General features: G+C 46.0%; 7 protein-coding genes across 8 annotated transcripts; 3 read left to right on the forward strand and 4 right to left on the reverse strand.

Moving 5' to 3' along the window:
• The first annotated feature begins 1,551 nt into the window (after positions 1–1,551).
• On the forward strand, positions 1,552–2,472 carry LOC9661332. Its single transcript, XM_002962562.2, has 6 exons — positions 1,552–1,597; positions 1,648–1,719; positions 1,766–1,940; positions 2,021–2,143; positions 2,200–2,265; positions 2,335–2,472. Exons 1-6 carry the CDS (start codon positions 1,554–1,556, stop codon positions 2,428–2,430), a joined length of 576 nt encoding a protein of 191 aa, XP_002962608.1. The 5' UTR covers positions 1,552–1,553; the 3' UTR covers positions 2,431–2,472.
• Positions 2,467–4,646, reverse strand: LOC9661333 (sodium transporter HKT1). Its single transcript, XM_024664542.1, has 3 exons — positions 3,137–4,646; positions 2,881–3,087; positions 2,467–2,790 (listed from the first exon to the last, which is right to left on the reverse strand). Exons 1-3 carry the CDS (start codon positions 4,249–4,251, stop codon positions 2,511–2,513), a joined length of 1,602 nt encoding a protein of 533 aa, XP_024520310.1. The 5' UTR covers positions 4,252–4,646; the 3' UTR covers positions 2,467–2,510.
• A 271-nt stretch (positions 4,647–4,917) lies between these two features.
• LOC9643216 (probable cation transporter HKT9) lies at positions 4,918–7,633 on the reverse strand. The gene is made up of 4 exons (XM_024660867.1): positions 7,501–7,633; positions 5,749–7,123; positions 5,378–5,638; positions 4,918–5,244 (listed from the first exon to the last, which is right to left on the reverse strand). The coding sequence occupies exons 1-4, from the start codon at positions 7,631–7,633 to the stop codon at positions 4,938–4,940; spliced, it is 2,076 nt and encodes a 691-aa protein (XP_024516635.1). The 3' UTR covers positions 4,918–4,937.
• Positions 7,634–16,302: 8,669 nt separating this feature from the next.
• Positions 16,303–17,347, reverse strand: LOC9661335 (VAMP-like protein YKT61). Its single transcript, XM_002962961.2, has 6 exons — positions 17,119–17,347; positions 16,938–17,032; positions 16,766–16,870; positions 16,644–16,709; positions 16,487–16,573; positions 16,303–16,423 (listed from the first exon to the last, which is right to left on the reverse strand). Exons 1-6 carry the CDS (start codon positions 17,345–17,347, stop codon positions 16,373–16,375), a joined length of 633 nt encoding a protein of 210 aa, XP_002963007.1. The 3' UTR covers positions 16,303–16,372.
• A 117-nt stretch (positions 17,348–17,464) lies between these two features.
• On the reverse strand, positions 17,465–21,204 carry LOC112341920 (ubiquitin carboxyl-terminal hydrolase 18-like). Of its 2 annotated transcripts, XM_024662947.1 has the most exons (12): positions 20,535–21,204; positions 20,197–20,482; positions 20,057–20,142; positions 19,918–20,003; positions 19,707–19,869; positions 19,532–19,655; positions 19,408–19,480; positions 19,323–19,350; positions 19,170–19,254; positions 18,897–19,109; positions 18,773–18,834; positions 17,465–18,723 (listed from the first exon to the last, which is right to left on the reverse strand). In XM_024662947.1, the coding sequence occupies exons 1-12, from the start codon at positions 20,867–20,869 to the stop codon at positions 17,538–17,540; spliced, it is 2,727 nt and encodes a 908-aa protein (XP_024518715.1). In that variant the 5' UTR covers positions 20,870–21,204; the 3' UTR covers positions 17,465–17,537. The 2 variants fall into 2 exon arrangements, with proteins under 2 accessions (XP_024518715.1, XP_024518710.1); XM_024662942.1 differs by having other exon boundaries at positions 19,323–19,480.
• Positions 21,205–21,296: 92 nt separating this feature from the next.
• Positions 21,297–23,476, forward strand: LOC9643218 (sphingosine kinase 2). The gene is made up of 10 exons (XM_024663907.1): positions 21,297–21,730; positions 21,787–21,909; positions 21,973–22,073; positions 22,129–22,201; positions 22,265–22,351; positions 22,431–22,508; positions 22,562–22,632; positions 22,694–22,975; positions 23,021–23,143; positions 23,210–23,476. Exons 1-10 carry the CDS (start codon positions 21,421–21,423, stop codon positions 23,402–23,404), a joined length of 1,443 nt encoding a protein of 480 aa, XP_024519675.1. The 5' UTR covers positions 21,297–21,420; the 3' UTR covers positions 23,405–23,476.
• A 226-nt stretch (positions 23,477–23,702) lies between these two features.
• On the forward strand, positions 23,703–24,321 carry LOC112342304. Its single transcript, XM_024663914.1, has 2 exons — positions 23,703–24,067; positions 24,126–24,321. The coding sequence occupies exons 1-2, from the start codon at positions 23,792–23,794 to the stop codon at positions 24,273–24,275; spliced, it is 426 nt and encodes a 141-aa protein (XP_024519682.1). The 5' UTR covers positions 23,703–23,791; the 3' UTR covers positions 24,276–24,321.
• The last annotated feature ends 1,229 nt before the right edge of the window (positions 24,322–25,550 follow it).

A 25,550-nucleotide genomic window follows, 5' to 3' on the forward strand; every position in this document is an offset into this window, starting at 1 on the left:
GCTGTCTTGACTGTATCGATACAGATATGCGAGTGCACAGGAAAAGCTTATTGATCTTATGCGTGCTAAAGGAGCCCGGCCTGGCAATGCGATCTCAAGAGCCGTGTTACGAGAGGACGCACGGAAGTTTATCGGCGACACTGGCTTGCTGGATCACTTGTTGAAGCACTTGGTGGACAAAACGACACCTGATGGCCAACGTTTTAGGAGGCGGCATAACTCGGAAGGCAATCTCGAGTACTGGCTTGAAGATGCTTCTTTGATGGAGATTCGCAAGTCTGCCGGCATTGAAGACCCCTTCTGGCTTCCACCTCCTGGCTGGAGTCCAGGAGACAAACTCCCGGACGGTGCCTATAGCTGCCGAGGCATGACCGCTTCAGAGGCTGCCGAGATGAAAAGCCTCAAGCAAGAAGTTGAGCAACTCAAAAGGTCTGTTGTGCTTTCGTTGTTCTGAATTACTTGGACTGAGTGTTTCGTGTTCCAAACAGTACGCTTTCTACAATGAGGAGCTCTCCAACAGAAACCGAGACTCTGACACAAAACTCCGATCAAGCGTGGCAAGAATCCCAGGACAAAAGAAGGATGAGAACGCAAGTCGAGGTATTAATATCAATCACTTTGAGTGGTTTTTCATTGACGAGGTTTTATCCTTCCAGAATCTCAAGGCAAGCATTGAGGAGCTTCAAAGCGCTTACATCCATCTCCACGAGCTGCATCGCGAGAACTCGCACTTTATGGTTCATGATCTTGTTTCGTAAAACAGTTTTTTACTTTTTGCCTCCAGGAAACAGGATACGCAACCTTTATCAAGACCGAAAACCAGGTTGATAGAGACCGAGAAAGGTGTGAAATTTTTTCCCTGGAAACCATCGCTGTCTCAACTGGAACTGGATGATTTTTCTTTCTAGAGATCACGAGCGGCTGGACAAGCTGGAACATCAAGTTCGTAGCATTGTCAAGGTAGAATCAATTTCTCTTATCGGCGTTAAGTCGATCACTGTTGCTTGGCTTTTAATTACCAGGATGCGGCGGTCGAGAAACTCGCCACGGAGTCCCAGTTCAAGATCTTGTGGAAGGTCGTCATGGCTTTGCAGGTCAGTGAATCCCAATCTAGTGCCAGGCATGGAAGAAAAGCTAAAACTTTCGTGGTGTTTGTTCTCTAGATGTTCCAGGACAATAACATCGTCGTCAAGCCTGTGCTTCGCCAGGAGGTGGAAGAGAGCTCTGTCGCGAGGATGGAACAAGGTAAGAAAAGCTCAAAGCAAATTCACCTCCATTCACCATGGTCACAATTTTACAGCAGAAATTCGCACTCTCGACGAAGAAATTGGATGGCTTGGCCTCGCGCCTCCCGCATGAAAGTAATAAAAACAAGGACTCTTTGCGAATCGAGGGGGGTAAAATTTCTCCACAAGAAATTCCGTGTGATCGTGTTTTCGCGGCAGTTTGTGTTTTTAGGGCTTGAGATTTAAATTCTACCAGCGTGGCACATTCCCGCCCTTTCACGCGTGCGTGAGCTAGGGTTCTTGTTCTTGGTGTGGGACGGTTTGGCGATGACGGGAGCGGGATTGAAAGCGTCCTCGCCGGAGTTCTCCTGGTAAGCCCGCCGTGCCGGGGATTTAGCGCTGTGATGGCCGCGTCTTGCAGGATCCAGGGACGATGGATACGGACAGGGCACATTGCGGAAGAAATCCGCAAGCAAAAGGATCGGGTGCCAAGGTAATCACTTCTCTTCATTTCTGTGCTTGAAATTTCTCGTTTCCAGGCGGAAGGTCGGGAAATATCCAATCCCTGGTTACATGGGCCATATTCCCGATCACAATCCACAAAGCGCCACAGCCAATGATGAGAAGCCATGCTGCAAGCAGAAAATGCTACTGTTTGATCTTGACCAGTACTCGCGAGGTGCCTGGCCACATTATAAAGGTTTTAAAACCCAGGTATGATTTTTATTCTTGATTCTTCCCGGAAACTTTAAACAGTTCGCTACGGTTGACGCATCTTGTCTCACTTTTTCCAGGTAGAGAACAATGTGAAGGATCCAAATCAAGCTCCTCCCGGTGCCACAACGTATGAATACTACAACGATCGATTGAATAGAGCACAGAAGATTTTGAACCGGCCTCCACCCAAGCGAGCCGCTGTAAGATTTTCTTTTCCTGTACTGCTTGCGGATTTAGAATCTGTTGTTTTCTGCAGCATAAAAGTGGAGTTAAGTCCTTTTTCTCTGAAGGAAGTTCTGAGGCTGTGTCTGCGAATGGATTGGTATGCACATTTTTTATCAAGTGGCATTTTCAAACCCTAGCTTTCTCTTCTGCTTTGCCTTTTACACAGGGAATGGCTGAAAGCTTTTTCAAGTATGCCCGACCTTACGAAGGGTCGTTGTGGGCATTGCAAGCAGAAAAAGCATTAGCGTCTCGCTACTTGTGACGGACTACTTAGGCAGCGGGGTCAACAAAAGGGAGCAGTATGGGCATGTAAATGTGGAAGACTCAACTTTAGCAAGACTTTCAAACAGGAGGAGTAGATTCTGGTACTACAACAGGTGGCTGAGTCAGAGCTATGAAGCTTGGCCTTCTCGACAGTCTGGATATTTTTTCCATGTCGGTTGTGGAATCAATGTGGTGGGGAAGGTCACGGTGGCGGCCAATGAACATGACAGCGATGATAAACATTTTTCCTGGGGCGTTCCAAGTTCCTGAGAAGCTGAGCGTGGTGTCCTTGCAATGGCCCGGTTGGAGCCTCAAGTTGCAGCTGTATCCAAGAGTCAAGCCGACGCATCCGTAGGCACTGCATGTGGGACGAAAACAGGGAAAGGCTTTAGGAACGAGCAGACAACAGCGAGAGAGAAAATGACAGGATATAAAAAGGGAGGCCAACCTTGCAACTTCGAAGAGTATGGCGAACAGGTTGAAGTTCCGGGGATCCTTTTCCATTTGGCTGTTGAGAGAGATGCTGATGAAGACCACAAGAAGGAACAGGAAGGTGTTGTCGTTTGCAAGGTTTCGTCTGGACTGTGTCAATAGTGTGGTATCATCTTCTCTGCTCTGTTCTCCTCTCAGCAACACAGGGTACGGCTTGATATACCTGCAAAGTATATAGACAATGACGATCTCTTCAGCAGATAACGACTCACATCATAACGCAGTAGAAGAAGAGCATGGCTTGCGAGAGCTCCACGAGGTTCAACGAGTTCATACCACCACTGCGCGTGCTGAACGCCTGGAAGAGACCATTGACAAGCTTCTCACCAGGGCGTAGTCCATCAAGCGCCTCGTTGTTCCAGTCCAGTGCGCAGAAGATGAGGCCCCCTAATGCATTGGAACCTGTGACGGCCAGTAACAGCCACAGCGTTGCAGTTTTGGGGAACAGGTGTAAGTAGTATTTTCTGGGATGCTCTAGCAGGAGCGTGTAGACTTCCTTCTTCGTTCCTGTGGTGTAGCGGTGGACCAGCCATAGAATTCCTCGCAAGGCAACAGGGAACAGGGTGTTACCGAGCAGAATGACGAGGCCGAGGTCGAGAAGCAAAACGCTGTTCGTGTTGAAGGCGACTAAGTTTTCGTTCGTAAGCACGAAGCCGACGTTGTTGAAAGCCGAGATGGTTGCAAAGAGCGCGAAGAAGCCCGGGTTGATTGTCTTGCTCTCAAGAACCGACTTGGCGTTTGAAGAGCACTGGATGGAAATCCATGCAACGACGAAACCGAGCAAGTGAACAGCCAGCAAGTACCACACAACAATGTCAGCCAGGTGACAAATGGCTTGGTGCTCAAGGAAGACAACTTTGAAAGACTCGGGAAGGTTTGGCCTGAAAGCCAAGGACTCCAGCCAGAGGTCGTCATTGGATCGCAAGCAGAGAGTTCTATACAACGACTCAAACAGGCTCTTGCTCTTTACTCGGGGCCTCAATGCCATCCTGGCTATCTTGCAGTACCTGTGCTTCTTGACAAGCAGCGGGACAACCAATGACAAAACCTGGCCTCCCAGGACCATCAGCACCATGACAAGCACCTGGCCAGGCGCTGGAATGTCCTCGATCTGAATACTCGAGAGTCCGCTGAGGCACATCGCCGACACAGCCGTGTAGAAGCAGTCCAGGAAGCTAAGGTGGCTATGCGTGGATCCTTCTCTCGTTCCAAAGCTCCGGAGGAGGAGAGCCCCGAGCAGGCTGAGGCCGACGAAGTAGAGGATGTGGAGGTGGTAGTAACACGGTCTCTTCTTCGCCAATCTCCGAAGAACAGCTGAAACATCCATCGCCAGCTGCTGCGCATTAGCTCGTCATAGAGAATCGACCACAAAATCTATACAGTACAGGCACTGGAAGTGTTGCGCGGGGACACTCTCAAGCACAGGGGATTAAATAGGCCAGCGAGGGAAATTCTATGGAGAAGTTTAGCTCTCTCGCTCGCTCGCTCGAAAACGCTCGACTCTGACCTCCTACAAAGTCAGTAGAAGTCTTGGCGAGCGCATTCGCACAAGTTACTATCAGACTTTGACGACGAGCACTCCATAACCTGATGTGTTGCTCCCAACGAGTGGTGGATCGAGCATTGCGGCAAAGGAAACTTATATGCTGCCCCCCGTCAGTGGTGTGGATCGAGTAATCCTGTTCGTGGCTACAGCGAGCGAATACTTTCTCCATCATTTAGTGGAGGTAAAAAAGCCTTCTTTTCACTCTGTTTTGATCTTCCCACTTCCAGGCCTCGCACCAAGTGTGGCATACGTTGGCCCTTCGTCCATCCGATCAGCAAGCAAGAACCAAACGACTAGAAATTTATAATACACATAATCAATTGTGTGTCCACGATTTTCTCTTAAAGCGTGCAAGAATCTTAATCTCGAGAGGACTGTACACAAAGGTATGTGCTCCTTTTTTCTCTCTTCTTTTTGGCGATGGTGTTCTACAGCTTTCCGAAAAGAGGTTCTCGTCTATCTTTGTTTCACGACAAATCAACAAGATCTGTACATTCCGATCTCGGTGGTGCGATTATCGTGATGGAGCCATCGGGTTGTGCTACGGTCTGGCTCCGCAACATGCTGTAGAACTTGTCCTCTGGGAGCAAGATCGCAGAGTCGATGCTATCTGGTAGACCCCTGTGTCTGCCGAGAAACATGACCAGGATGAGCAAGAGCTTGCCAACAACGCCCCATTTGCCCGAGAAGCTGTACGGGACGTCCGTGCATGGCGCCGAATCGATCCTCAGGCTGCAGCTGTAGCCCAGCGTCAGCCCGACATTGCCGTACGCGCTGCAAGTTCGATCAAATCAGAAACTCGTGAGCTCGATCAGAGGAGAGAGGATGATTTTGTAACTTAGATGATAACTTGGATGAATTTCGAAGTTTTAGAGATTTTGTCTTGCAACTCGAAGGGTTTTCGTACCTTATGACCTCGAAGATGACGCTAAAGATGGTGAAGTTGCGGGGATCGCTTTTGAGCTGCTTGTTGTCCGACACGCAGATGAAAAAGGTGGCGAGGAAGAGGTAGGCCCAGTCCTGAGCCAGCAATCTCTTGGACTGGGTCGTGATTGTGGTGTCCAAAACGTCCCGGTCCAGCCCCACAATCACAGAAGCCCGCTGCTCTTTGGCTTCGTAGTGTCGTGAGTACTGCCGCGAGAGGAATACCGGGTAAGCAGCAATATACCTGCAAAACCATAGCATTCTCACGCTCAGTAAACTCAAGCTGCCACCTTTTCTCTCTCTTCCAAGATGCTGGGAAGAGGGAAAATAGGTGGCGGCGTAATAGTAACTTACATCATGCCGCAGTAGAGGAAGAGCATTGAGGGCGAGAGATCTGCAAGGTTCATGGAGTTCATGCCTGCACTCCGCGTGTTAACAGACTGAAAGATGCCATTGACAACCTTGTCACCTGTGCCGAAACCCTCCAAGGCCTTGCTTTTCCAGTCCAAAATGTAAAACATGAGGCACTCAAACCCATTGAACCCGGTGACGGCGAGAACTAACCAGAGGGTGGTGGTCCGCGGGAACAAGTGCGTGTAGCACTTCCTGGGGTGCTCCAGCAGGAACTCGTAATCCTCGCGCCGGGTGGCGTCGACTCGGTGGAGCAGCCAGATGATCCCGCGCAGCGATGGCGCAAACATGGTGTTGCCCAGGAGGATGATCGCCGCCAGCGCCAGCAGCAGCACGGTGGAGGAGCTGAAGAGGGTCATGTTTTCATCGACGAGGACGAAGCCGGCATTCGCGAAAGATGAGACTGTGAGGAAGAGCGCGAAGAAGCCGATGTTGATGTTCTTGCTCTCCAGGCTCGACTTGGCGCTGGCATCGCCCAGGATGCATCTCCAGGTGATGAAGAAGCCGGTGAGATGGACGAGGATGTAGTACCAGACGACGATCCAGGTGAGTGACACGGTTGCGCTGTGCTCTTGGAAGATCTCGCGCAAGTGCTGGGCGTGCTTCTTGGACGCCATCTCGCGCATCCAGACGTCCTCTTTGGAGCGGAGCTTCATGGAGCCGCTCAATCTCCTCAAGAGCCGGACAGCACCGCTTTGCGTTCTTTTAAGAGATCCTGGAGACGATCCTCCTTGCGAGCTCGAGGGTGTGGTAGCGCTAGTAGGAGTAGCATCGTCTTCACGATCTTGAGGAGCTTGGGCGTTTGGATTGGGGACGAGATCGCGATCATTGTCGGGATTAGAGCTCGACGATGGCCGCGTGCGATCATCCTGCGCGAGGACTTGCCTGGCGACGTCGCAGTAGCGCTGCTTCTTGACGAAGAGTGGAACCACCGAGGTGACGACCTGGCCGCCCAGGATCATCATCAGCATGAGCACGACTTGGCCGCCGGGGGGGATGCTCTCGATCGGGACGCTGGCGAGGCCGGTGATGCAGAGCGCGGAGGTGATGAGGTAGAAGCAGTCGATGAATTTCAGGTGGGAGATCTTGCTATGGCGGCGGGCTCCAATCCCCCAGAGGATCCACGTCCCGGCGATGGCGATGGCGATGAAGTAGGCCAGGTGGAGGCGGAAGAACGTCAAGTGTTTCCTCGCGAGCGTCACTGTGCTGCTTCTCCTCCTCGAGACTGGCATGATCGTGTGGAAGCATTGGAGAATTTCTTGTTCTTTGATCTTCGCGATCAAAATTTGAAGAGAACGAAGAAACAGAAGTAAGAGCCCTAACGTCAAGGTACACGTGGATGTGACAGAAATATGACACGTAAGTATATGACGTGTCAGGTACGTGGCAAGGGAAATAAACACAATTGCGAAAACGCGAGAAAGAGAAACTCACGAGAGAAAAAACCAGAGAGAATAAATGTTATCTCACTCCGACTCCACATTGACTGGATCCTAGATAAAAAAGAAGGATGGAAAAAAAGCTAGAGCAATGCAAAGCTAGAGCCTCATCGAGCCATGGCCAGGCGTGCTGCTTGGCAGCCTTCAATTACCTCCACTTGTTTCCAAAGGTTTGCTCGTAACCTGAGCCAGGGAGAGAGCCAAAAATAAGTCAAGAGAGAAAGAAAAAGAAAGGCAAATATTCCAAAGTGTTTACCCGAGAATTTCAGCAACGTGAAGAATACCTGTCGTTCATCTCTCAGCACCTGGAACCCCAGACAGTAGCCATGGCTGATATCTCGAACTCTGGTACAAAAGATCAAGGAGATCTTTGTAGCAGAGTCAGCCATGGCTACTGTTTTGGACAAGAAGAGCTCTCAGATGGAGTCGGCTGAGCTGCGGATTAGCTTCTGCGTCCTGATCGCGTGTGACTTGTCGGAAACGCTTAAGCACCCGAAGCACTGGGCTTGAAGAGCTTGAAGCTTTTGGAGACGGAGGAGCCGCCTGGAAAACTTACCATGGAAGAAAGTGGTCTGGAGGAGAGCTATTGCTAGCCTTTGTGCTAGGAGTTATTGGAAGTTGAGGAAAAACTTTGGCAGCTGGGGTTCCTCATCTTCTAGCAACTGCAGCCATCCTGGATTAGTTTGCTCATCAGAGTGAGTACCTTGAGTGTGTGACGAGAGATAATCCTTATAGAGAGTTGTCTCGTCAAAAACAACATCTCAACTGATCAGTAGCTGCTTCTGGTCCAAGCTGTAAAGTCAATAGGCCTTCTAAGTCTTGCTGTAGCCTGCTTAGGATCTAGCTTCTTTTGCAGTTCGCTTGGAATGTGTGCACAGCAAAACACTTGAAAGTGTCTGGACACTTATCCACACCTGATCTGGTATGATTCTTGATGCTCTGACTTGGTAAGCGATTCCTGATATGTAAAACCATAATTAAAATGTTCAGGAAAACAATATGATATAAACTTTAAATTAGATTCAAAAGTAGATATTAAACCCTAGAGATATTTAACTTTCTTGGCATTTTATTCCTCTTATATAGTATAATATCTAAAAATAATTTATTACATTATAAAAATTAAAAGTTTCAAATCAATAAATTAAATAAAAAATATGTATTAAATTACAACAAAAACATTATATATTATTATTATTTGAATATTAAATAATTTTAAAATAGTTTTAAACTAGAATAATAAAAATTGACATTAAAATAATTAGTAATCCCAAAAATTTTGACTTTAAGAAAAAAGAGAATAAAAAAGCCTGTTGAATATATAAGAAATCTAATTTGTAATCTGCAATTGCATCGGTTGGTAAAAATAATTTTTGTCTAACTATAATGCAAAGTTTTTATATAAACACATATAAAGATTTTTGTTAATAATTTAGTTGTGTTTATTTTATCAGCACTATTATTGAAATTTTTTTCTTTAAAATTATTAATTTATATATTTTATTTATAATTTAAATTTTATAAAAAATTAAAAAGAAATAAATATTTATCAGAAAATATTAAATAATTAATTATTAAATTTTTACAAATGTGCAAAAATAATACACATATATAACTCCCAAGCTAGTGGGAAATACAATCTATTAGGGCAAAACAATATTGAATAAATAACTTTGTTTACCAATTATAGAATAGTGGGTGATAGAGAAATAACATTAAACTTCTTTGCACTTTAAATCTAGGACATTATCAATACACTCTTCTATTAGGAAAATAAAAAAGTTATGGAAATGAACACAAATATAGCATTTATAAATTGTAATTTGCACAAATATACTCTATTACCCTGTTCTAAAGTTAAATGGAAGAACTCATTGAGCTTGCCAATTCTTTATTTTTTGGAAAATTGTTTAGAAAGTAAAAAAATGTAACCATCAAACTCCTTGGACCCTAAGCTAATTGTCATCCCATCCTACACAATTCAACTCAATGCACAAAATGCCAAAGAATTAAATTTGTTTATTTGAATTAAGATGATTTCCTGAATCTATATTATATATAGCTTCCACACATGCTAAGAGTTCTTTGGGAGTTCCAAGCCATTAATAATAGCCCATACACCCACATTTATTTGATTTGTATCATGTGGTTAAACATCTATTGCCTCATATTATAAAAAAAAATGAAAACTGTGTAGCAAAGGGCACAAAGGTCAAAAGTTTTGTGCATATTTCCCAATCTTTCAATCTAAAGAAAATTAAAGTTAAAAACTCATTTTTCCAAGAAATCAAAATTTATTTAAAAGAAAAAGATATTTAACTCTTTGTTAAATGTAAAACTATTAGCTTATATACTTTATACCATTTTTTTAAAAATAGTATTTTATTATTTTAAACAGACTTTTTATATTCTCACTTGTTCTAGAAACTATTTACAATATAACAAGATGGGGCTTGTATCATTTATAGCAGATGACAAACTATATCTAATTCAATTAATATATATTTTAGTTTACCAATGCATTGAATTCTATTATTGATATTATTATTAGCATTATTATTTTTGTTATTATATTATAGGCCTAAATATTTTAGTTGGTATTGAAATATCATTTTATTTTACTACCTTTGACATTACTTAGTTTTGTATATTAACAAATAAATATCAGTCTTGTATATACACACACAAGATTCCATACTTCAATTACAACCACTATATAAAACGATATTGAGTGGTTTTGATGGTAAAGGCCACTTTAACATGGTAGTTTAGTTGACTTTATAGTATACGTTGGGAAAGCCACAATCGTTGTGTCTGTTGGTGACGAGTCATAGAACGAGGTTCCCCTGGTAGCAGGACCAAGCCGCAGAAGACACCCGCTCCCAATGTTGTATATACGTCTGGCATGCAAGGATTGCTGAATGTTGTATATAGAGCCTGATGCTCTCAATTCTGGCGTTCTTGGCAGTCTCAGATCAACTGTCTCACCCAAACTGATGTTGAGCGATGACTGAGATGCCATGAACACTGAACCTGCCTTTCGGAATGCTTCTAGTCTTGTTCTAAGGTATGTTTTCCTTATCTTTCTTGGAAGGTACTCTAGTGAGCATGTAGATACCACGACCTTAACGGCCTCAAGTTCTTATCTCCATGAGACTCGTGACCACGTACTGAGTCGCTTACTTGAAATGGATGGCGGGATGCAGAATCCGAATCCCGATTATGTGCAGCGCGCTGGACAATGTTCCCAGTGCCAGCCTAGACACACTGGGATAACTTGTGTTCATTGTGCGATTGATCTCATGTTTCAGGTACAATCTAGTGGATAAACAGAAATATGCAAATAGGCGATTTTACTTGACGTCCCGAGCAGCTGAATTAGATGGCATTGTTGCTGCAGAAGACGCCTTTGTTTCTCAAGTACGTTCACAGGCAGGAGAAAAGGAGCAGCAGTAGCTGCGGTAAGGCAACTTCTTTTTGTTTTTCTAACTTTTTTCTTTTGTTTTTCTTTGCTTCGAGCTTAAATATTTCTTTTCACAGGTTACGCACAGATGTTCTGAAACGGAAATGGTTTTAAAGATTTTACTTGCATACATGAAAGCAGAAACGTCGAAGCCGCAAAGAAGCATCTCGAGTACCTTGAAGTAAACACTCCTGTGCTTATTTGTAAGTCTGTTTGACAAACCGTGTCAATTCAGGCATTGCGTAGCGAATATGCAGCGGCGAGACGCTTGACAACAGCACAACAATTAGTTCTAACTGCATTGGACGAGCTGAGCATGTCGACAACAAGGCTATGTTTGCAAGGTGCCAAGGCTGCAGACGGCAATCCTTTTGGTGATGAAGGCTACGAGATAGCAATTAGAAACGCGGAGCTTACCAACGAAAAATTTGTTGCTGTTGAGAATCTATCTCGTGTGAAGAGGCAGCTCAGATACTTGAAGGTATTAGGCTTAAGTTTTCTTTTATTCGCAGCTCCTCTCATTTCCGGATTGCAGGGTGTAAGGAATAAGAAGGACGAGGGCCATAACAGTTTGGAAGGAGAAACTTGCCCAGTTTGCCACGATAGCTTAGAATCTGGAGCAATGGTCCTTCCATGCGGCCATTTGCTTTGTGGCAAGTGTAAGTTTTGGTGTCTTACTTTGTTGGTTTCCTGAGCAAATTTTCATTTTATTTCGCAGGTTTGAATCTTATTGTGGACTGCCATAAAGCACCAGCGATCGGTGCTGATTTCAAGCGCATTGCATGTCCAACGAGACAACAGACTTATGTCTCTAATATTGCTTATGCCAATGCTGAAGCGGCTTCTTCGAAAATTGCGGAAAACCTCCAGGAAGAAGAAGAGGACGAAGAAACATCTATAACCGTGGCAGGGTCGTATGGAACAAAGGTAATCTCGCTTTGTCGTCTGCTTTTTACTTCAATTCTTTTGCAACTTTGAAGATTGAAGCTGTCGTCAGGAGAATTTTTAGTCTGAAAGAAGACGATCCGTTTGTGAAAATTTTTGTGTTCTCGACGTGGCAAGAAGTGCTGGACTTATTAGAACACGCACTGAAGAGCACAAGCTCAGCTGGGTTCGATTAAAGCACCGCAGGTAACATCGATAATCTGTTTTACTTTTACTCATGTGCTCGTTTTGTGTTTCTCACAGACAAATGGGTTCTTCCATCTTGGAATTTAAGAAGGAGAACATCCAAGTCATGTTACTACCCATTCAACATGGTGCCAATGGCCTGAACTTAATAGAGGCCCAACACGTTATTTTGGTGGAGCCTTTGCTCAATCCGGCAGTAGAAGCTCAGGCTATCAATCGAGTCCACAGGATTGGCCAACGTCTAAAGACACTTGTACATAGATTCATTGTAAGTTACGTACGTTTCTTCTGTTTTCCAATTACTGATGACATTTCCAGATATGTAACACCGTGGAGGAGAACATCTACAAAATGAGCCAACAGAAGACGAACCTCCTTCCAATGAAACAAAAAGAGCAGCCTCTTTCAGCGAATGACATGAACAGCTTACTAGCTTGGGACGAACCGAAAGAGAACACCCCCACTGGTTGATACCTTCCGAGATTTAACTCCGGCTCAAGCTGCTGGTGCTGCTGCTGAATCGCGGCTCTTGCGACTACAGGCCAACGCTTGTCTATAGATTCTTTGTAAGTACTTTCTCTTGCATGTCCGGATTCTGAACCATTGTATTTTCTAGCAGAGAAGGAACATTCTTTAGTCAAAAGATGAGCTTTCGGTAAGTTTTTCTTTTGGCGAGGGGTTTAGCTAGCTAGCATCTGAGATGGGTGCCAAGTTTCAGCCCCTTCCTCGCTTCTACTGGACGAAGGAACAGATTGCTGCGATCAGAGACCTGTGCCGTGACGACGATCTCTACGTGAAGACGAAGTATGGTAGGAAGATGAGGCCGCCGCCTCTTCCGCGACTAAGTCGAGAGCAGGAACGCTTTGTTCGCGCAGACCCTCAAGCAGGCCTGGATAGAATCAGTGGGCAGTGGGTAGCACTCCAACACCAGCTCGGGAAGCAGCCTTACACACCCGAGGAGCAGGAAGGCAACTATGTGGGTTCGATTCTGGGTCACAAGCAATACAGGCGTGAGCTCCATCTTCACAGGGGACAGAAGCAATGGAATGTCCATGCAGTCGGGGACAGGTTTCTGGTCTACGAGACTTCCTCCCGCGACCGACACCGGTGATGATCCTCCGGTGCTTTGTGGTCGTGACAAGTTTGTCATTGGTCGGCCTCTGTCAGTAACAATGGATAACCAGGCGACGAATGTTTCCGCGTCATGGAACTCGTTTCCAGTGTGGAGCTTGCCAGAATCCTGAGTTGTAGACCAAAGAACTCTGTTTTCAGGTCCACGTTGGCTTGGCTGCCATCAAAAGCCTCCAATTCTGAGCCGCTGTCACGGTGAGATCAACATGGTGATCCCAGAAAACTCTTATCGCGTGTGGGAGCTACATTAAAATAGATTTGGTAAATCATCCTGGTCCAAATAGATGTTCACATGGAAAATCCCACATACAATCCTAGCCACATCATCAGTTACATGACACGTCACCAGTTTGACATTCGACGGTTCAGATCCTTTTAAGATGTACAGCTTTGATTTAAATAAATTAACGGCCCAGATTTATACAGTGAACGGGGAAGACAAGATTGGAGAGGAGGAGAACTGCGAGAAGATCTTTCAGGCTCTCGTCTGCACTCCCAATGAGCTCGTCCTTGTACTGCGAGGGCACGCATCCAAAGTTCCAGCAAACGAATGAAGTGTCAGAAGAATTTCTAACGACCACGTACCAGAAGCTTGAATACTAGTATTCTCTTCATCGTTTTCTTCCCCTATTTCAGAAGATCCGGCTGGAAACCGTGCTCCAAGACATAAGCCTCAAGAAAGATGTGGATGGCCTCTGGCTCTCGATGATTTCCAGCCAAGTTTCGTGGACCTTAGCTTCTTGAGATGAAGAAAGTGGTGGTCATTGGCTGTAGCGACGTCGTCGGCCTTCCAAGAGTGCTACTCCAGAGACACAATGCCACAGTCACAATATACGCACACGCAAAAACTAGTAGAGATTTCTCGGACTGCTGATATCCTGGTCAGGAAACGCAAATCTTGTGAGAAGAAACTGGATCAAACCTGGACTTGTCGTTATAGACATGAGAATGAGCCAAGTAAAGGTGTGTGCCTCTCTTCGTACTTGGTTTGTAGCATATCTCCAGGACTCTGGCTCGGAAGAAATTGCTACGAGGAGCGTGAGAAAGTGGCGACCGCGATCACACCTGTCCCTGGACTGGTCAAACACAAAGGGCTCAGTCTCTCGACTCATGATAAACTTGAGAGTTACCTGGATAATTTGAGTTGCATGATAGGAAGATCACGTCCTTGGCATGTCCCTAAACGCTACCTCAGCTGAAGCAGGTACTGCAAAGCATGCCGTGAGTATAAGATCGATAGAAACTCTTTGAAAAAACTTACTTAGAACGCAGCTTACCCTCTGGAGGAACTTGTCAAAGCAGCCTGAGAATTAGAAGAAAACTTTCCGCAATGAAGATCAACACTAAAATATCAAACTGAAACCAATGCTGGGAAAGCAAGAAAGTTAAAGCAAGTGTTACTATTGATTCGATAGAAAGCCGACAATAAAACGATTTACATTTAGAAAAGATGCTAGATAGAGCTCAAAAGTACCTCTAGTGTTGGTGTCTTTCTCTCAACATTTTTCATTTCCAAGGAAGAAGTTTCATCCTAGTCCGTTGCAATGCCTGAAATCGAATTCACGGATATTTGTTAATACCAGTAACACGGTACAATCTCACCACCAGCAACAAGCACATAGCGGACAGTCCCGAACGTGCTCTTGGGACCTGGAGCTCTTCCAGGCAGACGCTGCTAGGAAATCATCTGCAAATCTAAAATCAGACGCAGCAGGACAAGGAAAGGGCATTGAAGTTAAAAACTTACCATGATTTAGTCGTGGGACTGATCTAATGACCTAATGATCTAATGATCTAATGATCTAATGATCTAAATTTTGGAGTGCTAATGTTCATTCTTATATTGTTTTGTTGTAATTTTATCTATGACAAAACAAAACCATAACAGAATATCTTCATGCTTAACGGAATATGCGTTTGAAAGCCATATGACGTAAGTATGAGATATAAGTAAAGTAGTGGTATTTCACTTGCGTCAGCGTTTTTGCAGACCAACGAACGTCTAGCATGGGACGGACGTGGCAGATCCAACGGCGTCCATTCAAGTGAGTGGAAATGCGAAAGAGGATATTCCGCGCACCTTCTAGTTTCTAGATCACTCGCATTTCCCAAACGAGAGATTCTTGCGCTTCACCAATCGCAAGTACAAAGCTTTCTCCGAGCTGCGGCTTCTTGTGAATCCACAGGTAAGCAGTAAGTATTTCGATCATAGATCGCGTTTCCATAAAATATTTCCTCTCGGGACTGTGGATCAACGATTGCGTTGTGCAACACGAACACAGCAACGAAGAACATCATGTCGGTATCGCATTATGACCAACTATCTGAGAAAACAGAGCAGGTGGACAGCTTCCTTCCCGAAGAGCACGCCCGCGTATGTACCCCGCCAGCCGTTCCCAAGCAGAACTTCGAATCGTTTTCCGAAGACGAAGAACTAGAGGAAGCTGTGAACTCCAGTTATGGTACTCTGTTGGACATCGCGTTGGCGTCAAATTCTATCAGTGCTCAACGGCAACTCATGATCCACGAACGCGAGCCACAGGCGAGGGAAATCCAGGCCATCGTTCAAGGCATTGATCTCGGAAACGAAGAGTCCTGGGGTGTATTCCAGAGGCTGTGGCAGGAGAGGCCAGAGACAATGGTCCGATGCATACCGCTCGTCTTGCTGGACAAAGAAGGAGGCAGTGCCAGGGAGAAACTTCGCCTCGCAAATGTTTTGAGGAAGGTGAGCTTCTCCACTTTGATGTTTTAAGGGCCTCTACACATTTCAAATGCAGCTGGTGATGGAGCAACAAGGGATTCGAGAAAGTATCTTGGCTGAGCCCGTCTTCATCGATTTTCTCTGCGGGAACTTGTGCCTGATGTCGTCGAACTTGCAGAAGGCGATATTCGACCTGATAGTAGCACTGGGATGTCAGGACCGACTGGAAAACGCTTTGCAATCGGATGGACTCACCAAAGACGAACGGAGCTGCATTGCAAGGCTCCCGGGCCTCGAAGAAACTGCGCTCGGCGGTGTCGACTTTGAGCCTGGAGCAACCTCCATCGCAATGCAAGAGATCCTTCGTATCACTTAGGTAAATCGTATGAATCGTTACTTTTTTACAGCTTTTTGGAATCAGGATCCAACAGTTAAACGAGAATTTTGATGATGAGACCGGACCTTCTCCTTGCGAGAGTTTTGACTCCTTTCAACAATTCTTAAAACGGACATGTATGCGACTTCATAGAATTCTGCATTGTAAAGATCATTCGACATTTTGTCAATCCAAAAAAGTTTGATTCGATCGCAATGCTGGGCAATGAAACCAATCTTTAGAAGCTTAGTCAACATTGTGAGATCGGAAAACCATGCTTATGAGGCTAAGAAAACAGCGGCAAGACATGTTCGAAGTGGTCGAATCTATGCCAAGGAACAGCATTGATTGGTTTTGCGCGCGACTTTGTAGAATTCCTACATATAAAAAACACGCAAAGGTCATTCGAGGATCGCGAACGAAGAAAAGAACTTAGTTACGCGAGATTTGAAGCTGAGGTCGGAGCTTTTCTGGGCGAGACTGTCGAGCTTCTCGCCCCTGTCCAGGATGCTGTCGATCGTTTTGTGCTGGGAAAACACGAGCATCAAGCCGGGAAAGCTAAGAGCAAAAACTCAAGGGAGGCTCTCTCTCACGCACCAGTATGACTTTGGTGTCGTCCAAGTCCTTGGTGATCTTTTGGATCTTGTCCACATTGACTGGATCCTAGAGAAAGAGGAAGGATGGATTCAAAGCTAGAGCAAAAAGAGGTGGAAAGCTACCTGGAATTTCTTGAGAGCCTCGTCGAGCCATGGCCAGGCGTGCTGCTTGTCAGCCTTCAATTGCCTCCACGAGTTTCCAAACGTTTGCTCGTACTTGTCAAGCACCTGAGCCAGAGAGAAAGAAAAAACAACGAAGCAGACAAAACTTCGCCAAAGCTTCCAAAGTGTTTACCTCGCGAAGAACCAGGAAAGAGCTTGGATAGTGTTTATCGGCGAAAACCAGGCCACAAAGTCCATTCCGGTTGAAACTATGTACCGTGTACTGGTCTATACACAAAGAAAATGAGGAACAATCCACCACGAAAAGAAAGGAGCTCACACACGAAGAACAAACGATCTAGAAAAACACATACCCTGCTCCACCGATCGGCGCTCCCCCGGTTTGGTGCGCGAGGCGATGGTGCGCGCCGTGAACACGATCAACTCCTTGACGTTGGATTGATAGAAGATGCTGACATTGAGCTCGTAGGATCCAGCGAGAAGAAACGCCGAATCGGACTGGTCCGCCCCACGATCGCCGAGATCGCCATCCCGCTCTTTCAAGAGCCCTAGAATTTCAAAATTTAGGGGTTTGGGAAGCATATTCTCCTATAGTGGCATATTCTGTTCATATGGCTTTCAAACGCATATTTCGTTAAGCATAAAGATATTCTGTTATGGTTTTGTTTTGTCATAGATAAAATCGATACATTTACAACAAAACAATATAAGAATGAACATTAGCATTCCAAAAATTTTGCAACTCGGGGAAGAATTTTCTTTCTTTTGCTACTTACGCGACCAGCCTCCGGCTACTCTCGATCTCTTTCACCATTCCACAGCACTTCTTCCACTTCCGCTGTGATCCGCAAGAACAGCTATCGTTTCGTCCCAGCTTCCTGGAACTACTGTTGCTGCTGCTGCTGCTGCTGCCACTGTTGATCGATCTCTCAATCGTCGACACCTCGTCTCCTTTTCCTGTGATGATCTCTCGCTGCTGCTGCTGCTGCTGCTGATCGCGGCTTGATCCTCTAGGAGACAGCTCCTCCCTGTTGGTGGTGTTTAAAACTCTCCTCACGGACCTGTCCAGAAATCCTTTCGCGAATACCGGCTTGAGTACAACCCCGTTCACTGCTTTCCTCGGCGGCTCTTTCTTCACGTCCTGGTTTCCATCCTTGGTTGCCCCCGACAAAGCTTGCTGCACGCATGCTGTGCTTGTATGAAGTTCCCCCGCTGGTAGAGACAAGCTTTGATCAAGCTCATCCATCGACGGGGACGCTGGCTCCTCCTCAGCTCCCCCCTCTTTACTACTGGTTTCGTTACTCACTTCGTTGTCAACTTCCATGGAAGAAGAGCGCTCTTGGAGCAAGTGCTGCCTCTTGGATGGCGACTCGACTTTATCCGCGGCTGTCAAGCGTTCCTTGTCCCGCTGAGCCAGAGAGTATCCAAAACTCCTTGGAAGGTCATCTGCTAGCTGATGAGACTGTGAAGGGGACGCTGGAGACTTCGCAGCCGGAGGACACGACAACGATCTCGTCCGAGGCGCGTCGGAAGTTTCTAACCTCCGCTTGGCAGCCTTCCTTCTTTGCGAACTTGAAGGTGAAGTGACCTCGCACTCTGCCAGCTCGTGAGACATCTCCACCTGTGAATTTGGTGACGAGATTCTGTCTATCTCCTGGGATGACCCGGTGATGCTGTCTGAATCGTCAAACCCGAGCTCGATAACCTTCTCGATTGTAGTGGTCTGCAAAGTTGAATACGAGGGCCCAACCGATTCTTCTACCAGCGAGTTATCGATCAAAGTTCCAGCTATTATCGGACTAACCCGATGGACTTGATCATGGACTTGTCCAATTGACGAACTCTGCTGGTACTTGCAGGAGGACGACGAGCACTTTCTCCCATTTGAAACCGATACATCAGTTATAGTTGAAGCCACAGAGCCAACAGCTGTTTCCGGACCGGGTCTTGCTGAAGATCTACGAAAAGAACACAAGTTAACCGATAGACCTGCAGAATTCTGGATACCTGCTGTACATCAGCATGTAAGCTTTCTGAGACATCACCTTCTCTGTATCAACCTCTTTCACCTACATCAATTGAACATCCACTCAGTAAAGGAGGAAACAACACAGTAGTAAGAAACTCTTGCCTTGCTATCGTCGACTTTATACCAAGTTCCTGTCATGTCCCGAACATAACAAATGTAATGGCCAAAGAAAGAAGCGTTTAGCATGTCGACATGTACAACAACCGCATACAGTCTGTAGAGGGGAGGTTTGTCTCCTTCTCCGCTCATGTACGGTGAAATGTTCAAGGCTTCCGGAAAGGTGACCCGTTTGTTTAGCTTCCCAAACTTTCCGGACTACACATAACACCGTGATAGTGATCTCAAAACATTAAACAAAAAAGAAACAAAAAAAACCTGGAAGCGTTTCAAGGCGATCGTAAGAATGTTCGGAGCTTCATAAACACTTAGACGCTTGCTCGCCTTCACATAACCGTTGCATCTGGAAAGCAGAAAATAATTCAAGAGTAGTACCAGGAAAATAATGGAATTGCCCAAACGTCACACCACCTATCGCATTTGTACTTGTTTTCGCCGTCTAGCCATTCAGGGGCTGTAAACTGAGCGAGTCCATCTTCTAATGATTCAACTGCACCTTGTATTTCCACGGCAAGATCCATCATGTTCTCGTAGCGATTAGACTCATGGCCGCATTGCATGCATTTCACCTGATAAACGAAGATAACTTAGCAAAGATTTAATGACTGTCTACTTCTTACCTGTGATTGAAGATGGCCACCAAATATGTACTGAATCAACGTCGTTTCTTGACTACGGGAATCTACTTGCTTTTCACCGCCAAACTGATCGAGACATATAGACTGCATCGAATCCACGGCGAACCTGCACAATATAATATTTTATAAACTCGCAAACAAACATCCAAAAGCCTACCGCATAAATTCATGCGCATCCTCCTGACGTCCATAGCCAAGATGATTACCAATGTCCCGCAGGCGTGACAAAATTCGAAAAGGCGAGAAAGGAACCTCGCTATTGAAGACCCTCAAAGCATGGTCTTGAAGCTCACACATAAAACACCAATCATTTCGACGGCCTGGAAGAGTAGAAATGTAAGATAAGATAACGAAATTCTAGTACTTACATTCAGCACGGTGGCTTCCCTCAAGTAAATATGCAGCTAAAGGTCTTGTGTAAGAAAGACACTGAAGTATAACGTTCGCAAAGCAGCTGCCAGGGGAAAAAATATGTTACCTCGTTTCTCATAGTACATTTTCTTTTACCTGTTTCCACAGTTTATCAGTCCGCAAGGTGGCCTTCGAAAATCCCAGTTGAAGTAATGAACGAAGCGACCATACGGAAATAGTATCTGAAAGAAAAAGAAAAATGCTTGATCAATGCAAGAAAGGAAATAAGACAGAACCTTTTTGGGCTTTACAAGACTCCCATCAGAAGTTACGTTGGATTCGTCCGACTTAGATTCGGAAGTTTGCAAACACAACTTCTTCACCTCCACTTCTGCTGGTGCTGGCTTAGGACTGATAACATGAGCTCGAGGAGAAGCTTCGGTGTTCTTAAGCTTCTTGGTTCCTGGAACTGCCAAAGAGATGGGCTCGGACTTGGGCTTGGGCGTGGGTTTCTCCGCCCCCGCCACAAGGCATTCGTTCTTGTGACCTTGCCTCCAATGCGTGACTTGGCACTTCGAAGAACTGAAAGAAGAAACTCGTCATTTTCCTAGTTCCAAGGAAAGAACTAGCTTACCAGTAGTGAATCGATTTGCAACGCGAGCAGCGACTGTTTGTTGGGCTGTCACAGACGGCACACAAGCTAGCGGCTGCTAGTTGCTGTTGCTGTGGTGGATTCGGCGACGAGATGGTGGTAGAGTTTCGCGGAGTAGCCAACATGGAAGTGTATTCCTGCTCGGCTAGCTTTTCGTGTTGTTCGTTCTCGGCCGCTAGAATTTGCTGGAGCCGCTGGAGCTCGATCTGCCTTGCTGCCCGGATTCTCACCTGGTGGATCAGACCCAAGCTCACCAGCGCGACGATCACGAGTGTCAACAGCAGCGCTGGAACATCCACTTCCACGCGCTCATGCATCTACGTTTGTCCCTTGCCCCGGAGGATGTGGCAAGAGTGGCGAGGCCGTGATAATCCAGCATCCAGTCCAAGAAATTGCCGAGCCGAGTCCGAGGATCGAATATTTCCTTCTTCCGGTGGATTCGCGGTGGATTTCGCCGCGGAAGCTGGACGATCACGGCAATTCCAGCGAGCTGTGGCGATGGCGGCGACCTAGCGGGGAGAGGAAGAATGCACCTTGCGGAGGATTTCCAAATGCCTGGAGCGCTCCATGCCGTGGCAGCGCCGGGGAATCCTTGGAACTCGGGCGCTGCCCGGGAAAAACCTAGATAGAGAACTTAGGGCTTGCGCAAATGAAAACCAACAAGAGAGCATTGACGGGCTTGACGGCCTCCCTGACGAATTAAAGATGTCCCGAGAAACGGGGAATATACGTGGCATCATTTTAGGTCTTTGGATTGGTGAGAGAATGGGCGCGATCCATGGCGCTGGAGCTCGAGATCCATGGCGCTGGAGCTCGATTCGGGGGAAATCTTGATGATTTCGATGGGATTTTGACAGGATTGAGCTAGATGGACAAGGATAGAGTCGTGGTAGCGCAGCTCCTGCTGGATGGAACGCGCGTCAAGGCGTCTTTCAGCTCCTCGGGGGTGTTGAAATGGGACGGCCATGGGATCAGCGCCGGGAGCCTCATCGTCCAGAAGGACATTCTGGGATTCACGGACAAGCCGATCACGATCGTGCTTCACACCTTCCAGTTTGCGAGCACGGGGTGCTGTGGAGGCAATCAGCGCAAGAGGAAGGACGTGACCTTGGAATTCGAGCAGCGGGAGGCTTACAAGCTGTGGTGCGATGCCATCCAAGAGTGTTTGGATCGATCAGGTAAGTAGATTTGCTCTTTTGGTTTTCTAGAACAAGCTTGAGGAATTATTTTTCAGGGAGGCCGAAGAGATTGGTCGTTTTTATCAATCCCTTTAGTGGCAAAGGAGAGGCAGAAGAAGTCTACAAGCGCGATGTTTTGCCACTACTCGCGGCAGCTCGCATTGAGGTCACGAAGAAAGGTTTCTCTTTCGATATCTTTGTTTCTTTTTTTTCTTCTTTTCTTAAACTTTTCTTTGTTTCAGTGACTCAATTCCAGCTTCATGCGAGAGACATGGCCAAATCAATGAATATCGCGCAGTACGATGGAGTTATATGCGTTAGCGGTGATGGGATTTTAGTGGAGGTGCGTTTTAAGCAATGAGCTCTTCTCGCAAACAAAACGCTCACGCCTCTTTCAGGTGTTGAACGGGCTTTTAGAAAGGCCAGACTGGGCTCGAGCAATCAAGATGCCGATTGGAGTCGTACCCGCAGGCAAGACTTTCGCCGTGCTTTTTTTGCTTGTTTTGTGTGAATGCGACGACTTTTAATGCTCAGGTTCTGGAAATGGCATGGCTAAATCCTTGTTAGATGCTGCTGGCGAGCCTTGCAATGCTCGCAATGCAACTTTCGCTATAATACGCGGTAATTCGTTTTGCTTGGTCTCTGAGCGGACTTACGCGATGCCACAGAGCATTGACACTTGTTTTGGCCGTTTTTGCAGGTCACACACAAGCGGTTGATGTCGCCACAGTTGTACAAGGACAAACAAAGTTCTACAGCATTCTCCTACTGACATGGGGTACATAGAATGTTTATATTCTCTTCATTAAAACACTGCTGGCTGTGTTTCAGGATTTGTCGCGGACGTGGACATTGAATCCGAAAAGTATCGGTGGATGGGAGGGTTGCGTTTCGACTTTTACGTAAGTTGTCTTCAAGAGATAGCTAAAATAACAAGCGAACTCCACTCCGTTTTGCTTGCAGAGCTTGATACGCATCTTACGCTTGCGGCGGTACAACGGTGTTTTCGCCTACGTTCCGGCGCCTGGATACGAGGACATAGGAGCACCTTACAATGGCGAGCTCGACGGCATGAAAGTCGAGTGTGACGACGAGAGAAGGGGACGCGCCGCGACCGGCTACTCGGGACCGGTATCCTCGTCGCTGAGAAGCGACTGGAGGGTGATGGAGGGAGCATTCGTGATGGTTTTGCTGCAAAACGTTCCTTGGGCTAGTGAGGACTTTAACTCCGCCCCCGAGTCCAAGGTACGCACTCTAAGATCTCTCGCGTTCTCTTACGCTTCATAGCAGTTTGCAGATGGATTTCTAGACCTCATTGTTCTCCGGGACTGCCCTCGATACAAGCTCATCGGCCTGCTTACGAGCATACAGCAAGGGAAAGCGGTGGAATCCAAGTATCTCACGTATCTCAAAGTAAGTCACTCGAAGAACTTGGAACTTACAAGAAGAGCGTTTGATTTCTTCTCTTTTGATGCATAGGTGAAAGCTTTCCAAATAGCTCCCGGTGGAAGAGTGGGGAGCCGGATCCAAGGAGGATACATCGACGTGGATGGCGAGGTTGTGACGAGAGGCTGGGGCGCCGTGGGCGATGGTAAGGGAGACCCCATGTCCTATGGTCCGACCATTGAGGTCTGTGTGGAGCAAGGTTTGGCCACTCTTTACTGTCCGCCATAGACTTCTCCACGAATTTCCAATAACCTGTACAGGATCCATTACTTAAAGATCTGTAGAATATGCTAGGCATTCTTTTGTGTGTGTTTTTTAGGGGTTGTGAGATCACCAGACAGATGATGGAAGCGATGGCTAAGAAGTATAGGGGTGATTTTACACTAGGGAAGGTGGCCATAATAGATGAATTAAGTGGGAGAGAGTAATACCCAGTCCCGCAGAACAATGAGATCTAGAAATCCAAGGGGAGTAAAAACAGATAATATAATTGGCTTTGGCGAAAATAAATCTCACACCGTCCATGAACCATAAGTGAACATCTCAAAGTAACGTTCAAGGAAGACTTTCCAAAAAAGGTTTTTTTTCTTCTTTTTTTTTTTGCTTTTGATTGCGATGGAGGCGATTGCCCGGGAAATGATGGAAGGGCTGGGCCATAATAAGAACTATGTGGGCGATTTCACACTGGGGAAGATGGGTATGATCGATGAACTAAGTGGAAGAGAGTATTACCCCCTGAGCTACACAGCAAAGGATTTGCCGGTGCCAGTTGAGGGTTATGTGGCGACTCATGGGAGATATTTCCCTCCGGATGCAAGAGGTGTGAGGGGTTTGGTTGTCTTTGTTATTGACGATGATAACGACGAGGCCATGGAAGTGCGGATCCAAAGGGTACCTTCTCTGGATTTTAAATTTTTTTTTTTTCTTGTTTCACCTTTTTCTCCTTCAGGTGTCTAAGGATGGCCAAATTCTGGAAGATTATAGAAACTATTCTTCAGCAGATGTTGATTGGCAAAGTTTGTTTATCTTGCAAGAACAACAAGACAGGTCCGAAGCGTTGATTGACGAGTCCCTCAAGAAAGGCTACATTGTTATATGATTTGTTATCTTTTTGCTAATCTCGAGAAATGTCTTGGAAGTGAGTTGACCGTGGTCCAAATACCATCTAATTTGATATGCAAGTTTGTGAAAAAAGAATTTTTCTTATCCCTTGCAATGCTGAACGCAACTTTCGCTATGATACTTTATGCTTCTCTCTCCTTTCGCATTGTCTTCTGTTCATAGCAGTTTGCAGACGGATTTCTAGATCTCATTGATCTCATTGGTAATTCGTTCTGCTTCTAGAATTTCTCTTACCAGTATGCCAGAAGAAAGTGACCAAGAGGTAAACTAAACATGATTTTTTATTCACTAGATAGCCGAAGGAGCTACTAGTGAATAAACATAAAGAGAGGACATTCTAGACAATGTAGCGTTTCTTGATGAGATTGTCAATCAACGCTTCAACTCTGTCTTGGTGTTCTTGCCAATCAACATCTGGTGACCAAAAATTTCTTAAAGCTTCCACCACTTCACCATCCTCAGACACTAACAAAATCCAGATAACATATCCTTTCCACCCTCGGCTTCGTGTCAACAATAAAAATGATCAAAGCCCTCACACCTTTTGCATCCCGAGGGATAATTCACACTACTTTCAAATGGCACTGGCAAATCATTTGCTGTGTAGTTGAAGGGGTAGCACTTAGGTCATCTTTCCAACTATAAAATCGCCCTACTTCTTGGCCATCGCTTCCATCATCTGCCTGGCCATCGCAACCCCTCAAGAAAATAAAAAACCTTATTTCGTAAGAGAGAAAATAACCAGTATATTTTACAGATCTTTAAGCTGCTATGGTGGACAGAAAAGAGTGGCCAGACCTTGCCCTCTTGTCACAACTATACCATCCACGTCTCCTTGGATTGCTCCCCACATTTCCACTCGGAGCTACTTGGATTCAAAACCTCTTCTTGTAAGTTCCAAGTTCTTCTGAGTGATTTACTTTGAGATATGTGAAATACCTGGATTCCACTGCTTTCCCTTACTGTATGCTCGTAAGCAGGCCGATGAGCTATTAGTCCCGGAGAACAATGAGATATAGAAATCCATCTGCAAACTGCTATGTAGCACTCTCCAGCCAGGCTTGTGCGAGGACACACGTATTCACCCGGCAGCATCTATTCACAAAGATTTAGCCATGCCATTTCCCAGAACCTGAGCATTAAGAATGGTCGCATTCCAACAAAACAAGCAACACCTGAGAGATGCCTTTTGTTTCCGAAAGTTCATTGCTGAAAACGCACCTCGACAACGCAAATAACACGGTCTTGAGTC

This window comes from Selaginella moellendorffii, unplaced genomic scaffold, assembly GCF_000143415.4.
Source record: "Selaginella moellendorffii unplaced genomic scaffold, v1.0 SELMOscaffold_2, whole genome shotgun sequence".
NCBI classification, from domain to species: domain Eukaryota; kingdom Viridiplantae; phylum Streptophyta; class Lycopodiopsida; order Selaginellales; family Selaginellaceae; genus Selaginella; species Selaginella moellendorffii.

What these genes read in the sequence shown, in the direction of transcription:
- LOC9661335 (XM_002962961.2), bottom strand. Translation starts at nt 17,347, where the DNA reads ATGCTTCCCAAACCCCTAAATTTTGAAATTCTAGGGCTCTTGAAAGAG. An exon ending in GCGCCGATCGGTGGAGCAGG is followed by an intron (nt 17,033 to 17,118) that starts GTATGTGTTTTT and finishes CTTTGTGTATAG; the next exon opens with ACCAGTACACGGTACATAGT. An exon ending in AGGCTCTCAAGAAATTCCAG is followed by an intron (nt 16,710 to 16,765) that starts GTAGCTTTCCAC and finishes CTCTTTCTCTAG; the next exon opens with GATCCAGTCAATGTGGACAA.
- LOC9661332 (XM_002962562.2), top strand. Translation starts at nt 1,554, where the DNA reads ATGACGGGAGCGGGATTGAAAGCGTCCTCGCCGGAGTTCTCCTG. An exon ending in TCCTCGCCGGAGTTCTCCTG is followed by an intron (nt 1,598 to 1,647) that starts GTAAGCCCGCCG and finishes CGCGTCTTGCAG; the next exon opens with GATCCAGGGACGATGGATAC. An exon ending in CTGTGTCTGCGAATGGATTG is followed by an intron (nt 2,266 to 2,334) that starts GTATGCACATTT and finishes CCTTTTACACAG; the next exon opens with GGAATGGCTGAAAGCTTTTT.
- LOC9643218 (XM_024663907.1), top strand. Translation starts at nt 21,421, where the DNA reads ATGGACAAGGATAGAGTCGTGGTAGCGCAGCTCCTGCTGGATGGAACG. An exon ending in CATTGAGGTCACGAAGAAAG is followed by an intron (nt 21,910 to 21,972) that starts GTTTCTCTTTCG and finishes TCTTTGTTTCAG; the next exon opens with TGACTCAATTCCAGCTTCAT. An exon ending in GTGATGGGATTTTAGTGGAG is followed by an intron (nt 22,074 to 22,128) that starts GTGCGTTTTAAG and finishes CGCCTCTTTCAG; the next exon opens with GTGTTGAACGGGCTTTTAGA.
- LOC9643216 (XM_024660867.1), bottom strand. Translation starts at nt 7,633, where the DNA reads ATGGCTGACTCTGCTACAAAGATCTCCTTGATCTTTTGTACCAGAGTT. An exon ending in TTCCTCTACTGCGGCATGAT is followed by an intron (nt 5,639 to 5,748) that starts GTAAGTTACTAT and finishes ATGGTTTTGCAG; the next exon opens with GTATATTGCTGCTTACCCGG. An exon ending in GTCATCTTCGAGGTCATAAG is followed by an intron (nt 5,245 to 5,377) that starts GTACGAAAACCC and finishes TCGAACTTGCAG; the next exon opens with CGCGTACGGCAATGTCGGGC.
- LOC9661333 (XM_024664542.1), bottom strand. Translation starts at nt 4,251, where the DNA reads ATGGATGTTTCAGCTGTTCTTCGGAGATTGGCGAAGAAGAGACCGTGT. An exon ending in TTCTTCTACTGCGTTATGAT is followed by an intron (nt 3,088 to 3,136) that starts GTGAGTCGTTAT and finishes TATACTTTGCAG; the next exon opens with GTATATCAAGCCGTACCCTG. An exon ending in ATACTCTTCGAAGTTGCAAG is followed by an intron (nt 2,791 to 2,880) that starts GTTGGCCTCCCT and finishes TCCCACATGCAG; the next exon opens with TGCCTACGGATGCGTCGGCT.
- LOC112341920 (XM_024662942.1), bottom strand. Translation starts at nt 20,869, where the DNA reads ATGCATGAGCGCGTGGAAGTGGATGTTCCAGCGCTGCTGTTGACACTC. An exon ending in GTGGCCATCTTCAATCACAG is followed by an intron (nt 19,481 to 19,531) that starts GTAAGAAGTAGA and finishes TTCGTTTATCAG; the next exon opens with GTGAAATGCATGCAATGCGG. An exon ending in ATAAAGTCGACGATAGCAAG is followed by an intron (nt 18,835 to 18,896) that starts GCAAGAGTTTCT and finishes CAATTGATGTAG; the next exon opens with GTGAAAGAGGTTGATACAGA.
- LOC112342304 (XM_024663914.1), top strand. Translation starts at nt 23,792, where the DNA reads ATGGAGGCGATTGCCCGGGAAATGATGGAAGGGCTGGGCCATAATAAG. An exon ending in TGGAAGTGCGGATCCAAAGG is followed by an intron (nt 24,068 to 24,125) that starts GTACCTTCTCTG and finishes TTTCTCCTTCAG; the next exon opens with GTGTCTAAGGATGGCCAAAT.